Source organism: Lactuca serriola, chromosome 8, assembly GCF_051521515.1.
Source record: "Lactuca serriola cultivar US96UC23 chromosome 8, Lser_US96UC23_V15, whole genome shotgun sequence".
Lineage (NCBI taxonomy): Eukaryota > Viridiplantae > Streptophyta > Magnoliopsida > Asterales > Asteraceae > Lactuca > Lactuca serriola.
The window spans coordinates 307,767,186-307,782,073 of NC_136415.1; the positions used below are offsets into that span (position 1 = coordinate 307,767,186).

At 33.8% G+C, this 14,888-nt stretch overlaps 1 protein-coding gene across 1 annotated transcript; it reads left to right on the forward strand.

Annotated features, from left to right (window-relative positions):
- The first annotated feature begins 4,339 nt into the window (after positions 1-4,339).
- Positions 4,340-6,318, forward strand: TBL27 (TRICHOME BIREFRINGENCE-LIKE 27). Its single transcript, XM_079017204.1, has 2 exons — positions 4,340-4,780; positions 4,994-6,318. Exons 1-2 carry the CDS (start codon positions 4,573-4,575, stop codon positions 6,058-6,060), a joined length of 1,275 nt encoding a protein of 424 aa, XP_078873330.1. The 5' UTR covers positions 4,340-4,572; the 3' UTR covers positions 6,061-6,318.
- Positions 6,319-14,888: the final 8,570 nt, after the last annotated feature.

Sequence of the window (14,888 nt, forward strand, 5' to 3'; positions counted from 1 at the left end):
AAAATAATTTATAAGAAAACAAAACAATTTATAGAAAAAGATTTTTCTTATGTTATTGTGTAATATTACGAAATAGGTATATTATTATTATTATTATTATTATTATTATTATTATTATATTAATGTGTGATATTCTAAAATTGTGTTATAAAGTGTTATTTTCTACTATAAGGTGTAATATTCTAATCCGAATGATTTGAAAACCACATTTCAAGTTTGTACCATAAAATATCTATCATGATATTATAAGGTGTAATATTCAAGTACAAGGTATAATATTCTAATCTGGACCCCGTCCCTTTAACTGTTTAGGAAATTCAAATAACAAAATTTTCAACCACTAAGAACCACATAAGTTTTTAGAATGAAACAAATATTTTTAGGAAAAGTATCAAATCGTCTTTAAAAGTAGAAATGTATTCTAGAAACTTGATAGTTTGAAAACTACATTTCAAGTTTTACCATAAAAAATCTATCAGAAGCTTACAGTGTGAGATAAAAAGAGGGATGATGAATTTCAAAAGGGCCATATAAAGTTATAATCAGATAACATTGCACCATAATCCATAAAAATCTATTACATGTTTGTAACGTATATGATCTATTAAATATTCATTAATCTCAACACCTGTTGCTGAGAATTTATAGTTTGAAATTTTCAAGTTTCTTTTAAGTTGGGATTCATTAGCTAAAAGTACTTGCAACAAACAATGAAAGAATTGTTAGTATCAAGTATACAAATATTTGAAATTCAAGTCAACATGTTATAGTAATATAATTGATGATACAACAAAATAATGTAGTAATATAATCGATCATAAAACAAACAATAAAAACATTTATAAGCAAAAAATACTCTGAGTCTAATAATATTTTATGAAGTACAACCCTTACTACACATCAATAAGAGCAGTCCATATTGTTAAATGATATGTCTCTAACTTTTACGTTTGAATAATTTTTAACACAAATGTGGTGGTGATAATATTCTAGAAACAGATCTAAGAGAAACTGATATTTTCTTTGGTACAACTCTTATCCTGAAAGTTAACAAGAGTATATTTAAAAAAAAACTATGCTAAAAAGACCACCAACATTATGTTTCTGAAGAAAAAAACATATGTTTTACAAAACTATGGTAAATTTAATAACAATAGTCATTGTGACATTATTTACACTAACTGTGACTCATATTTTAGAAGGATAATTCTATTCTTAAAGATGAATTTAGTGATGGGAAGGAAGGAGTGATACATATGACTCTTTTTTTCATTCAGGACTTTCATCAAACAGGTAGAGTGCATGTATAGTTTAAGAGAATTAATTGAATAATAATAATTACTTTATATATACCTTGTCAATTTTACATAACATATACTTGAAAAGTGCTGAAAATCAAACCTTGGCAAATTACAGAAATCACAAATCTATTAAATAGAATTTAAATCTTGAAAGTGCTCAAATAGATCTCAAACAGCTAAATAAATGTGATGTTATGAAGAATTGCTGAAATTGAATATCAGAGAACAAAAACTAACTCTATTTGTTGAAAATTGATGATCAAGATGCTAAAATTCGATCATAATTTTGTGATAACTTGTTGATGTTGATATATGTGATTTGATGAAGCGTATTTGTTGAAAATCGACATATATCTGATGATCATTTCCAGATGACGAAGAAAATGGTTGAAGAATGTAAAGACGAAGTCGCAAAACACTAAAAATGTGATTTTCATAATTGCAGTTTTGATAACAGATGATAATTGATTGATCAGGGAAAAAATTCGATCTCATAGCAGCGATTTTGATATATGCGATAAGATCCTGGATACTTGGTCGAAGATTTGAAGATTGATTGCGATGAAGATCTGATTTCGTTAACTAAGGTAGTAATTTTGGTATAAGAACCGGTTATGATATCTTTAACCTAACAATGACTAATCTGTCCCTAATTAACTAATCAGACACATTAATTAGCCTTAATCACGTTTTTTTTAAGAACCATAGGATCAGTTTTCATCAAAGGCTGAAATGTTGTCCCCTTGTCTCACAAAATAGTATTGGTCTCAAATGAACCTCTATATATATATATATATATATATATATATATATATATATATATATATATATATATATATATTCAATACAAAATCATAATTAACCAATGAATCAATACCCAATCTCTTTTTCAACATTAAAAGCTTGTTTTTTTATATAAAAAAAAAACTAAAAATATAGAAGTTCATAACTTTTTATCATTTTCCAATGATATCAAATTCGATATAAAAAATCGTCAAATTCACAGTGTGAATTTGAATTCACATGGTGAACTCGAAAAATATATAATTTATTTTTTAGCATTCATAATGTTAATTTATTAGTTTAGAAATTTTTAGTTTTTTTTTAAATAAACAATAATCTTTAAAACTTAAAAAAAAATAGTTTTTTGGAAAACTAATAATTATAGTTTTTTATTAGGCCGGACGGAGAGGACGCGGGGAACGGAAGCGAGAAGCTTCCCGCCCGGCGGAACACCGCACCGTCAGCGCGGGAAAGCCTTATGCGGGAAACTGAGAGGGGAGCCTCTCCCGCTCTCTCTCTCTCTCTCTCTCTCTCTCTCTCTTACTGTGATTGGCTGGCGAATTTTTTTTCTTTTTGAAAAACAACCGTTAATCAACGGTAAAAAATGTTTTTTTTTTTTTTTTTTTTTTTTTTTTTTTTTTTTTTTGCTGTAACGGCTATTTGTGTTTTATTTTTTTGTTATTTTTTATCCTTTTTCCACTCCTATAAATACATACATATAACATCAAACATCACACTACCCTCTATTCTTTCTACTTTATATCAACAAAAAAAAATGAATCCCGATAATCAAATCCTAACTTCCGATCGAAGGAAAAAAAAGTCATGGTTCGAGTATAAACATCCCTCCTCGCAATATTTTTGCTATCGATTCATCCCCGTAAGGAGTTTACCGCCCCCAACTCGATGCTCTCATTCAATCCCCACTACAATTCTAATACCAAAATGTTGGTCAATATTACCCGATGCAAGTTCCAAATGTTCCGTCGCAAATGTTTTCAAACTTTGTTGTGTTTCCAGATCAACAATCGCCAAATCAACCTCAACCCCAAACTCAAACTGAAACTGAAACCCAAACCCAACAACAACACCAACTTATCGATGAATCGGATGACGCGGAAGAAGAAGACATGGTTCCCAAACTCAACCAACACCACCACCACAAAGACGTAAAGGGAAAAAACAAGCGCACAAGGGTGTCACACAACCGGGAAGACAAGAGCCGACAACATGGGTTCCACACGAAGAGCTAGTTTTGGTCAAAGCTTGGGTTGATATCATCTATCGGGACCGGTCTCGAGTGGAGATGAAGAAAATGGAAAAAATTCAGAAAAAATATTTTTCGTAGGTCGTTGTTGGTTTGTTTGATTTTTAGTTTGTGTGTGGTTTTTTTTTTTTTTTTTTTTTTTTTTTTTTTTAATTTTCTATTTTTTTAAATTTTAGGTTTAATGTAAGTTTTATTTTAATTAATAAAATGTTTTTTATTTTTAATTAAATTTTATGTTTAGTATTAATTTAAAAATTATAATTCATAACAAAAGAATTAATTTTATTTAATAATAATAAAAAAGAGTAAGGGAAGGGTTTTCCACCCCATTTTTTGAGTTTTTAGTTGAAAAAATAAAAGTAAAGGAAAGAAGGGTATGAACCACACAAAAAATGAAGAAAACTCCTCCTTATGGTCTTAAACTGAGAGAGAGAGAGAGAGAGAGAGAGAGAGAGAGAGAGAGAGAGAGAGAGAGAGAGAGAGAGAGAGAGAGAGAGAGAGAGAGAGAGAGAGAGAGAGAGAGAGAGAGAGAGAGAGAGAGAGAGAGAGAGGAGAAGAGAGAGAGAGAGAGAGAGAGAGAGAGAGAGAGAGAGAGAGAGAGAGAGAGAGAGAGAGAGAGAGAGAGAGAGAGAGAGAGAGAGAGAGAGAGAGAGAGAGAGGAGAGAGAGAGAGAGAGAGAGAGAGAGAGAGAGAGAGAGAGAGACTTTGGTCTTAAACTGAGAGAGAGAGAGAGAGAGAGAGAGAGAGAGGAAGAGAGAGAGAGAGAGAGAGAGAGAGAGAGAGAGAGAGAGAGAGAGGGAGAGAGAGAGAGGGAGAGGAGAGAGAGAGAGAGAGAGAGAGAGAGAGAGAAGAGAAGGCCCAAGTCAAATTTGTTGGTAATGGAAAAAAGTAAACAGGTCGTACACATGGCCAATTAGCATATGATATGATGACACTTTGCCCTCACCACCAATTGTTTCCAAAAGTTGACAAATACTTCCTTATATTATGGTTTCTCTCTTTGTGTTTCTTGACCCAATCAGCCACCTCTACCCCTCTACCCCACCTTCCAGCTAAAATGAATTAAAACAACTCAAAAACCCTACGCACTTTCACTTTTTAGAATCACAAAGATCAAAGCTTTGCTCTAAACCTCAAACACCCACATCACATCCTAAAGCTTCAAGAACAACAGAGAGAAAGGAAGAAAAAACAAAGCTCGGTTTATTATACTTATGAAAAATGGGGATTTATACATCTTTTAAAGATCATCCCCATTCTCTTCGAAAAAAACTGTTGCCTTATGCTTTGTATGCTCTGCTTTTCATTGCCTTTATTCACTTATTCTTCTTCCCTACACCAACCGCCCTCCCATCCACCACCACCACCACCACGACCGTCGATCATACTCTCATCCCCAAATCTCCTCCTCCTCCTCCTCCTTCCGAAGGTACAATCTTTATAACTATTGACGATCTTCTTTGTTTCTAATTGGTCAACTTGTGTGATTTATGTGATGAATATCTAATCTTTTTACAATCTGGAACATGGGTTTCTTGGATTTTTAATTTCCTCCCTGTTTCAGACAAATCATTGGTTACAAATTCTTGGTCTTTACATTATCTGGATCTTGGGTTCTTGACTTTTTTTTCTTCCTTTTCAGTTTTTGTAGAAACAGAGGACAACAGCAATGGCTGTGACTACACAGATGGAAAATGGGTTCATGACAATACGGGTCCATTGTACAACTCTACTGCATGTGGTACAATCAAAGAGGGTCAAAACTGTTTCAGCCATGGCAGACCAGATATGGGGTATCTTTTTTGGAGATGGAAGCCGAACAAGTGTCATCTCCCCAGGTTTGACCCCAATACTTTCCTCCATTTAACCAGAGACAAACACGTGGCATTTGTAGGCGACTCCATTGCTAGAAACCAATTGGAGTCTCTCCTTTGTTTGCTTGCCACTGTCTCACCTCCTAACCTTATTTTCTCCGAACAAGACAACAAGTTTCGAAAATGGCATTTTGCTTCGCACAACGTTAGTCTTTCTGTTTACTGGTCGCCGTTTCTTGTTAAGGGTATTGAGAAATCAGAAGAAACCCCTTACAATCGACTCTATTTGGATTCAATTAACGATGTTTGGGCTAAAGATTTGGGGGAAATAGATATGGTTGTGTTGTCGATTGGTCATTGGTACCTTCATCCTGCGGTTTTTCACTATGGTGATTCGATATTAGGCTGTCATTATTGTAATGTCAAGAATCATACCGAGGTTGGGTTCTATGATGTTTTTGGGATGGCATTTAACACTACCTTAAAAATGTTGGTTGATAGGCGGATTGATGTGATTGTAACAACGTTTTCACCTGCCCATTTTGAAGGTGATTGGGATTCGTTAGATTCGTGTTCAAAGACAAAACCTTTTGAAGAAAATGAAAGGATATTAGATGGAATGGATTATGAGATGAGAAACAAAGAGGTTGAAGAAGTGGAGGCAGCAAAGAAAATTGCAAAAAATTCGAAAGATTTTCGTTTAGAAGCGTTAGATGTGTCTAAATTAGCGTTAATGAGACCAGATGGGCATCCAGGACCCTACATGTACCCGTTTCCTTTTGGTAATGGGAAACGGGACAGGGTCCCGAATGACTGTGTTCATTGGTGTTTACCTGGACCTATAGATACATGGAATGAGATTATGTTGGATATAATGAAAAGATGGAATTTTTAAACAAGATAGATTCTAATGTATTATGTCGATATACTTATATCAATGCATGATCGAGTATTGCTCTTCATGAAGAAACTGTATTACAATCCAAGAATTTGGTTTTACCGATGGATGTACAGATGTGAGATGACATTAATTAGTTGATAGTTGGAAAAAAGTTTATGTTATTTATTTATTTGTTATATTACAATCATATGAAGTTGAGGCAGGCATGTATTTGCTTTCAATGACATGATCCGTGTTGTTTGTTTGTTTTTATTGTTTTTATTAGCTTGTTGAGATACTAAAAAATTATATAATGAATAAAATATATTTAGTGGAAGCATACTAAACTTAAAGTAATTAGTTTTATGGTGTTAATGATTGTTTAAGCAAGTGTCATATGATGGTAGATGATTGCTCACATGAAGTGGATGTGGATGATAAAAGTTCCATGTGCAAACTTTCTTTATAAAAGTTTATTTAAAGTGCCACAAGGGTTCTATGAGAGAAGAAGGATCCAATGAATCCCTTTTAATCAATAGTGAATATAATGTTTTTAAATACATATATAAAATTAAATGTATTTCCTAAATAATTAGATGATGGAAAGATCATGAATTAACATTGACAGCTTTTTTCTCTTTCAGTTCTAACATTTATGTATATGTACTATTGAAATTAATAATAAATTTCATGGTTTGTCATCAATCAATTTATCTTTTGTCTTTAAATTGATAGACATGCAATATCAGTTAATTGATTATATGAAAATAAAATCTCTTGTTATAGGGTATTTGGGTTTTTAGTAGAGAAAATGATAACATCTCGCATATTTTTGAATCGTTTGCTAAATAATAACAAAAAATTAACAAGTTTCTAAATATAACATATTTCGTAAGGCGGATGATAAAAAAAACACTACAAAATTGGTCAATGTAAAATGGGATTAGACTCGATATAGGTCATTGCGAAGTGGTCTTACACCGCAAAATACGTCGTAGTGAAATGCACAACGGTACCATTAACCAACATATAGTATTGTATATATATATATATATATATATATATATATATATATATATATATATATATATATATATATATATATATATATATATATATATATATATATATATATATATATATATATATAGTATTGTAGAAATTTACACTACACACTATAAAACTGTAAAATTGTTCATATTTTCTTTTTTCTTTTGGGAAACCTATAAAAAAAATCTCTATATTTTTGTTTCTATTGACTAAAAATCATTTTTAATTTTTTTTACAATTTAACCATTAAAACCAGTAAAAATTTATAAAAAACCAATATAACCGGTTATAGCTGGTTCTAAGGGTAAACAAAACTCAATGATGACTTTTTCCTTAATAATGTTAAAATTTAAGGATTTTTTCGGAAATTTTTTTTTATATATTAAATTTATTTGAAGAAAACTTATATTTATTTATTAGAAAACTCCAAATAAAAATACCATCTAAATCTCTTTTACTAAAAAAACCTCATATTTTTTTACTAAAAAACACAATAGTTATAATTTATATATCATTTTTTGAATTATTTTTTTTAGTTTAATAATATCGTTACTATAATCATAAAGATATCATCTAAATACATTTCTTAAATAGAGCTTCATTATATTTTTTGTGAGCTTCATTGTATATGTGGCCTAAATAGAGCTTCATTTTTTGTGATTATTTTTAATAAATATCATTACTATAATCATAAAGATATCGTCTATAACTTATAGAAATTAAGAGGACTTTAGTAATTTGTCGCAAGAAGCGTATTTCTAGGTTAAATGTTATTTCATTGTTGAATTATTAGGTGTTTGGGGTAAAAAGTTTATCATAAAACTACAACTTACCGAAGATTATTTCTCAATCGAACGTCATCTCAGAAAACAAATGCTTACCAGAGGCTGTTATTCTTAAATAGAGTTTTATTATACACGCTATGTGACATAGCAACACACTACTGATGACAAATCAACACAATTATTTTTATTTTATGAGGTGATGTTTGATTGTGAAATGATCTTCGGTAGTTTGTAATTTTATGATAAATTTTTTACACCTGAGACAAAAAAATTCAATAATAAAGTAGCATTTGACCTAGACAAAATCTTCTTAGGTTATATAAGATATACATTGTATCTTTATGATTGTAGTAATGTGTCACACCCCAAAACCGAGAACGGCGGAAATGTTCTGGGGCGGAGAACGTCATGTAATGTATTATAACAATGCTAAGTAGTAAACAAGCAACAACATTATCCATTGCATTAATAGTATAATTTTAAATACATGTGTGTTATTTCATAATATAAAACAACATAATGAATATTCAAAATTAAAGACGAGTCTTGACTGCTCCGTCTTCACAAAACCTGGTCGTCGTACCTGTCTATTTATGACCTGAGAATACAAGTTATTTTGAAAGCGAGTATCAACAATAAACCTGGTGAATTCATAAGTATTTATGTGTCTTTGATTTGTAAAACTGTAAAGTAAAGACTTGTACATATTTGGGGAAAAGTTTGTATAAGCATGAAAATGTTTGTAAGTAATTGTAAATGTTTGAAAACCCTAGAAAATCTCATATTTCCTACTAGTATAAAAGTAGTCTTCAACCAAGACCCGACTGTTTTGAAATTAGTCTGTTTTGAAAATAGACTGTTTTGAAAGTAGTCTTCTACCAAGACCCGACTGTTTTGAAAGTAGTCTTCTACCAAGACCCGACAATGTCACACCCCAAAACCGTGAACGGCGGAAACGTTCTGGGGCGGAGGACGTCATGTATAGTATCACAACAATGTAAAGTAGTAAACAAGCAACAACATCATCCATTGCATTAATAATATAATTATTATACAAGTGTGTTCTGTCAAATTTTGATAAACACTAAAGCATAAATCAAAATGAAAGATGAGTCTTGAGCAAGCTCCATCTTCCCTAATCCTTGCATCGGTACCTGTCTATGATGACCTGAGGATACAAGTAATTTTGAAAGCGAGTATCAGCTTTGAAGCTGGTGAGATCATAAGTATTTTAGTGTCTTAATTTGTATGTAAGTACTTGTATGTAAGAATTTGTAAGTATTGAAAATGTATGTAAAATAACTGTAAACGTTTGAAAAACTCTAGAAATCCCTATGATTCCTACTATTATAACAGGGAGTCTTCTACCAAGACTTAACTGATCTTTATGTAGCCTTCTACCAAGGCATCTAGTGTCTGTGTGTGTGTCTCTAGTAAGAATGTGTATTTTCCCAAGTCTGACTATCATTAACCAAAAATATAGTTTTCTACATTACTGTGCGTCGTGTGAATATTCACGAAGTGAATGTAATGGGAAAAATGAAATAGTACTATGGTGTAGTGCTGAACTACAACCGTACCAATTACCTTAAGTCTAGGGTAATTCTTCTAAGTACTGTAACATTTGTAATAAATAACTACATCGGTACTCAACTGCCTTATTTGAGGGATAAGGTATAATGTGATGTCTAGATCCCAAACTATACGCTCCCCTATCAAAGGGATTTTGGGACCTACCCACGACCCTTGCATGTATGCAAGCCGTGAGCATCCACATTACTATGATCATGTATACTCGATATAACTATCACAATTGCGTTGTGATTCATCAGTATAGTTAGATCCTGAACTGATTCTATGCTATAGCACCTAGTGACGTCTGTTCTATGTATATGTAAGCGTACTCATGTAAGTGTGATCATGTAATTGTACTCATGTAAGTGCGATCATGTAATAGTATAGTAGTGTACTGTAATGTTCTATGTGTGCTAGCTGTAATGTGTGTTCTCTCTCTATCTAGAATGTATAGTAACGTACTGTAATGTTCTACGTGTGCTAGCTGTAATATGTGTTCTCTCTCTATCTAGCATGTATAGTAATGTACTGTGATGTTCTAGAAAGTATTGACTCATGAATAAACTGACTCATTGTATGATATCGTGTTCTAGTAATAGTTCTAGTATCTTCCTAAACCACCCCAATGGTAGTTTACTAGTAATATAACTGGTACGTATGGACATTGATGTATACCCTTGCTACCCAAGGGCATGGGATGAACTGGAAGGCCCTTTTATGACTATATATGTACATATGTTATATAACTAATATTTAAACGACCTTCGGACGAGTACCCGATATCCCACCGGACCACATCTCAAGCGCGAAAAGGAAATAGGGTGGGTAGCCTTCCTAAGTCTTTTAAACATTTCTTATACAACTATACATATAGAGACATGCAATTTATAATATAAAAGCATAAAATAAGATTTGTAAAACCTTTGAACATAAATATTTTCTAAGAAAAGATCGACTTGATGTCAATCGATAAAACAGTTTGAAGTGAAAACAGTTTGAAGTAAAACGATTTGGTAATAGCTTGGAGTAAAATGGATCGGAGTAAAATGGTTGAAAAGGATCATACAGTGTGTAATGAATAGTTTAATAAGGATTTTTAAACATATAAAACATTTAAGAAAATCATTTGAAGAACCTGTTTGGTAAAACGGTTAATGTGTAGTAAATCATTTGAATGCTGCATATTAATCACATGTGATTGGTATAATAACTAGCATAATTCTACTTATTAATCATATGTGATTGATATAATAACTAGCATAATTCTACTTGTATCCCCCCCATAAAACATTTAAAAGCAGTTAAAACATTGATTAAAGGGGTATGAACTCACCTGTAGCAAGTGGATCGGAAGGAAGTGTCGGATAAGTGTTTGGTGTCAAGTGAAGACTTAGACATGCACAAAGATCCTAATAACATATAAGGATATATGTATATGAACAATTAGTCTTTAAACAACTAATAAACAAAGTCAATACACTCTAAGGCATGACAAACACTTTGTATAAGTGTTATAAGTGTTCAGGAGTGAATCTAAGTGTTGTAGGGAAAGGCTAGTATGATTGGGGTTCAAGGAACACTCTTAAAATGAGTTTACTCCCTAAGGACCATCACCCCTTGAGTTTACGGTTGTAAAATCTTGAGTTTACGGTCGTAAACTCCTAACCTTTTGACCATTTGTTGGTTTGAAGTCTTCTAAGCTATTCCAAGCATTCCTACTTCATGATTTAGCCTTAGGAAGTGTTGTGTGGCATCAAAACACTCCTAAATGAAGTTTACAGTCTAAAGACCATTTCTCCATGAGTTTACTACCTTAAACTCATGAGTTTACTACCTTAAACTCCTAAGTTTGGTATTTGGCAGTTTTCAAGTCCTTAGCTCAAACATGGCACTAGTCTAGGTTAGATTCTAGGTTAGATTCTAAGCATAAGGAACATCCATGGGACATTTATGGGACTTTTACACCACATTTGAGGTGTTTACGGTTTTGGGAGCTCCCCAAACCGTAAACACATAAAAATATATGATTTTGGTGCTTTTTGTGTGATAAACTCTTCAAGGATGGATCTAGACAAGTCCCTAAGGCATTGTGAAGCATCTAGACACCCTAAAGCACCCTAAGGCACTATATTTGGTGTTTACGGTTTTGGGAGCCTCCCAAAACCGTGAACACCTTGTTCTTGGTGTTCTTGGGACTTTTCCTTGGTATAAACATGTATAGCTAGCTTTAAATGACTCTAGGATAGAAGTACTTACATTGAGGAAGCTTGAAATGAACTTTAAGTCCAAGAACACTAGTGTGTGTTCTTGGTGTTTTGGAAAAACTAGTCAAAACACATAAATGAATGGATAAAAGGATGTACAAACACTAGATTAAGTATTAAACCAACTTGAAATGGTTAGAACACTTACTAGTTTGAAGATCTAGAAAAAAACTAGGATGATACTTGAGAGAGTTTGGAGTTTACTCTTTTGGAGTTTACTCTTTTAGTAAATGGGGAGTAAACACAAATGACTAGTCTTGGGGAGTAAACTCATGGATAAGCATGAGTTTACGGATTTTTGGGATGATTTTTCGACCCAAACATAAAAGTTTGGTCGGGAATTTCTAAGACGCGAGGTGTTTGCGGTTTCCAAAAATCAAAACCCGAGACGACACTTTCTTTCACCCGTTCGTTTAAAAATAATATTAAAATAATCAAACGAACTCTAAATTTCTTAAAAATAAGAAATGATGACATTAACTTATGATACAAAGTGGTTGACTTTTAGGGTTTGACCGAATGGAAATTTCGGGTTGTCACAGACAATTTTGAAAGTAGTCATCTACCAAGACCCGACTGTTTTGTAAGTAGACATCACTATAAATGTGACAGTTTTTCCCTGTTTAACTATTGTTATAAAAGTATAGTTTACCTCATCGTTTATGCGTATGTGTCACAATATAGAGGTAATAAGGAAAATAGTCTATCTATATCAAATATATCCTACCTCGTCGTTCATGTGAATGTGTCACAAAGTAAAGGAAGGAAAATAATATAATAACTAAAATTGTATCCTTTTGCACTAGGATATTCAAGGCGTGGAAACTCGCCAGACAGTACAACCGTAGACACCTGTCGATGATCATTTTCCCTACTGTAGCTTACAGCCTCGGGGGTGGAATGGTAAGTCCCGAAATGTTTGCAACAGATTCTATGTAATAGTATCTATTAAACGTATTAATGTAAACGTGTTCATGTAAGCGTATCTATGTAAAGGTATTCATGTAAGCGTATCTATGTAAACGTATTCATGTAAGCGTATATCTATAAACGTATCTATGTAAAGGTATCTATGTAAACGTATATATGTAAACGTATCTATGTAAACGTGTCTCTTCATATAATATGTAATGTATTAGTATAGACTCATGAATGAACTGACTCTTGTGTGATTCATTGTATTTGAAATTGTAAGGTGTATCTCCTAACTATACCTATTATAGTTACTATTAATGTACGTGTATAACCGAAAGTATGCCTTTGCTACCAAAGTTACTTAACTGACTGATGGAACTTTTATGTCTATATACGTATACATGATATATAACTAATATTTAGACGACATTTGTAACGACCATAAAATTTCAACCAATTTTAACTTTACAAAAACAACCCATTTTCTTAATGTTATTACAAAAAGGTTTTCAATACAATTATTATCAGAGTCTTCCCAGAATCACATCATAAAACATAATCATGAGGAGCGGTACGATCACGCCTTCGCCTTGCCACGGTCTCCTGAAGAACTTGAAAAACGTTAAACCACAATAGTAAGCCCGAAAGCTAAGTGAGATACCCCCAAAATACCAACCACATATACCATACACGCACAACATGCCATATCATATCAGAACATAGAACAACCATGCACTTTGGGTCTACTGTGTGACTGGTCTGCCGCATCGGCCTTCAGTCCACCTGGTCCATCCTCCGAGTCTAGCCATATACATCGAGTCTACAGTGTGATTGGTCCGCCCGCACCGGGCCTTCAATCCACCTGGTCCACTCTCTGAGTCTACAGTATGATTGGTCCACCCGCACTGGGCCTTTAGTCGGCCTGGTCCACTCACCGAGCCTTGGCACGTCTGGTCCGCCTTCTTGGGGCCTACAGCCTATCCGGACGGCTCGCTGGGCCTTCGGGACAACCGGTCTGCCCTGGGTATGTTGGCCTACAGCACAAAGCAGGACCCGCCTCAACCCAACCCCAATCCAACAACCATGTACACATAAACATTCAATCATATAAGAATTCACATTTAACCAAGCCGATCTAGCAGATCACATAACATAACATCATCCTAACTAGGATACCGACCTAACCGGTCACTAGCATAATACCATCCTAACTACCAGGATGCAAACACAGCAAAGAAATAACATAACAACGATACCCGGATCACAATCCGATAAAGGGCCGGCCTTGGTGCCGTAGACCCTGTCGATATAGTGAGGATAACTGACCTCGCAACTGCCGAAACTCTGAACTGAAGAAGCAGATTCCCGAATCACCGCCTCACCAAAAATCCCGAACTATCCGAAGCAGCAAAACAATTATTAGCCAAGCACAATATCCTTCCAATGGTAAATTGACCAATTTACCCTTAACTCAATCCTGTCCATGACTAAGGCCCACAATCAAAATATGAAAGGCCAATCACTAGATAAGCTCTCAAGCCCACTAATGGCCTAAAGACCAAAAGCCCGAAGCAAAGCCCAATATTGGCCCAATTTACTAAATTGGGCCCACCTCACCAAATGGGCCTAGATCCAAGGTCCATAATAATTAGTGAGTCCACAATATTCCATCCATAATGTCCAGTCACGACCCAAAATCTAGTAGCCCAATAGCAGCCTAATCTCCTAAGGACCAAAATGAAAACCCAACAAAGGGAGTACGCTGGGCGTACAACGATGAACGCGAAATGGAATAGGGACACAGACCCACTACGCTGGGCGTACTCTAAGTTACGCCGGGCGTAACTCCTCTGAACTACAACTCCTCATAAGATCTTAATGGCTTTAGCTCTTAAGTCCAAACTTCAGATCCATAGACCAAATATGCCTAGGATTCATAAAGTCTCAAACTTTATTACTTGGGACGTCCATAAAGCTCTTAATCCAAGGTCTTAATCCATTAAGACCTAATTATAATACATGTGAGACAACCAAAACCCTTGGGACCTCATTTTTCTTACTCAAGACCTCTCTTAGGGTCTAAAAGGACAGCTAATCTCAACCAACTCGAAACATGCATCAAGATGAGGTTTTTGGGACAAGAATGATGTCAAAACTTCACAACACATAGATCTACACAATATGATTGTCAAGCTAGAGACTTTTTACCTCAAAAGAGCCTCATTATATGATGTCTTTCCAGATCTACAAGCTC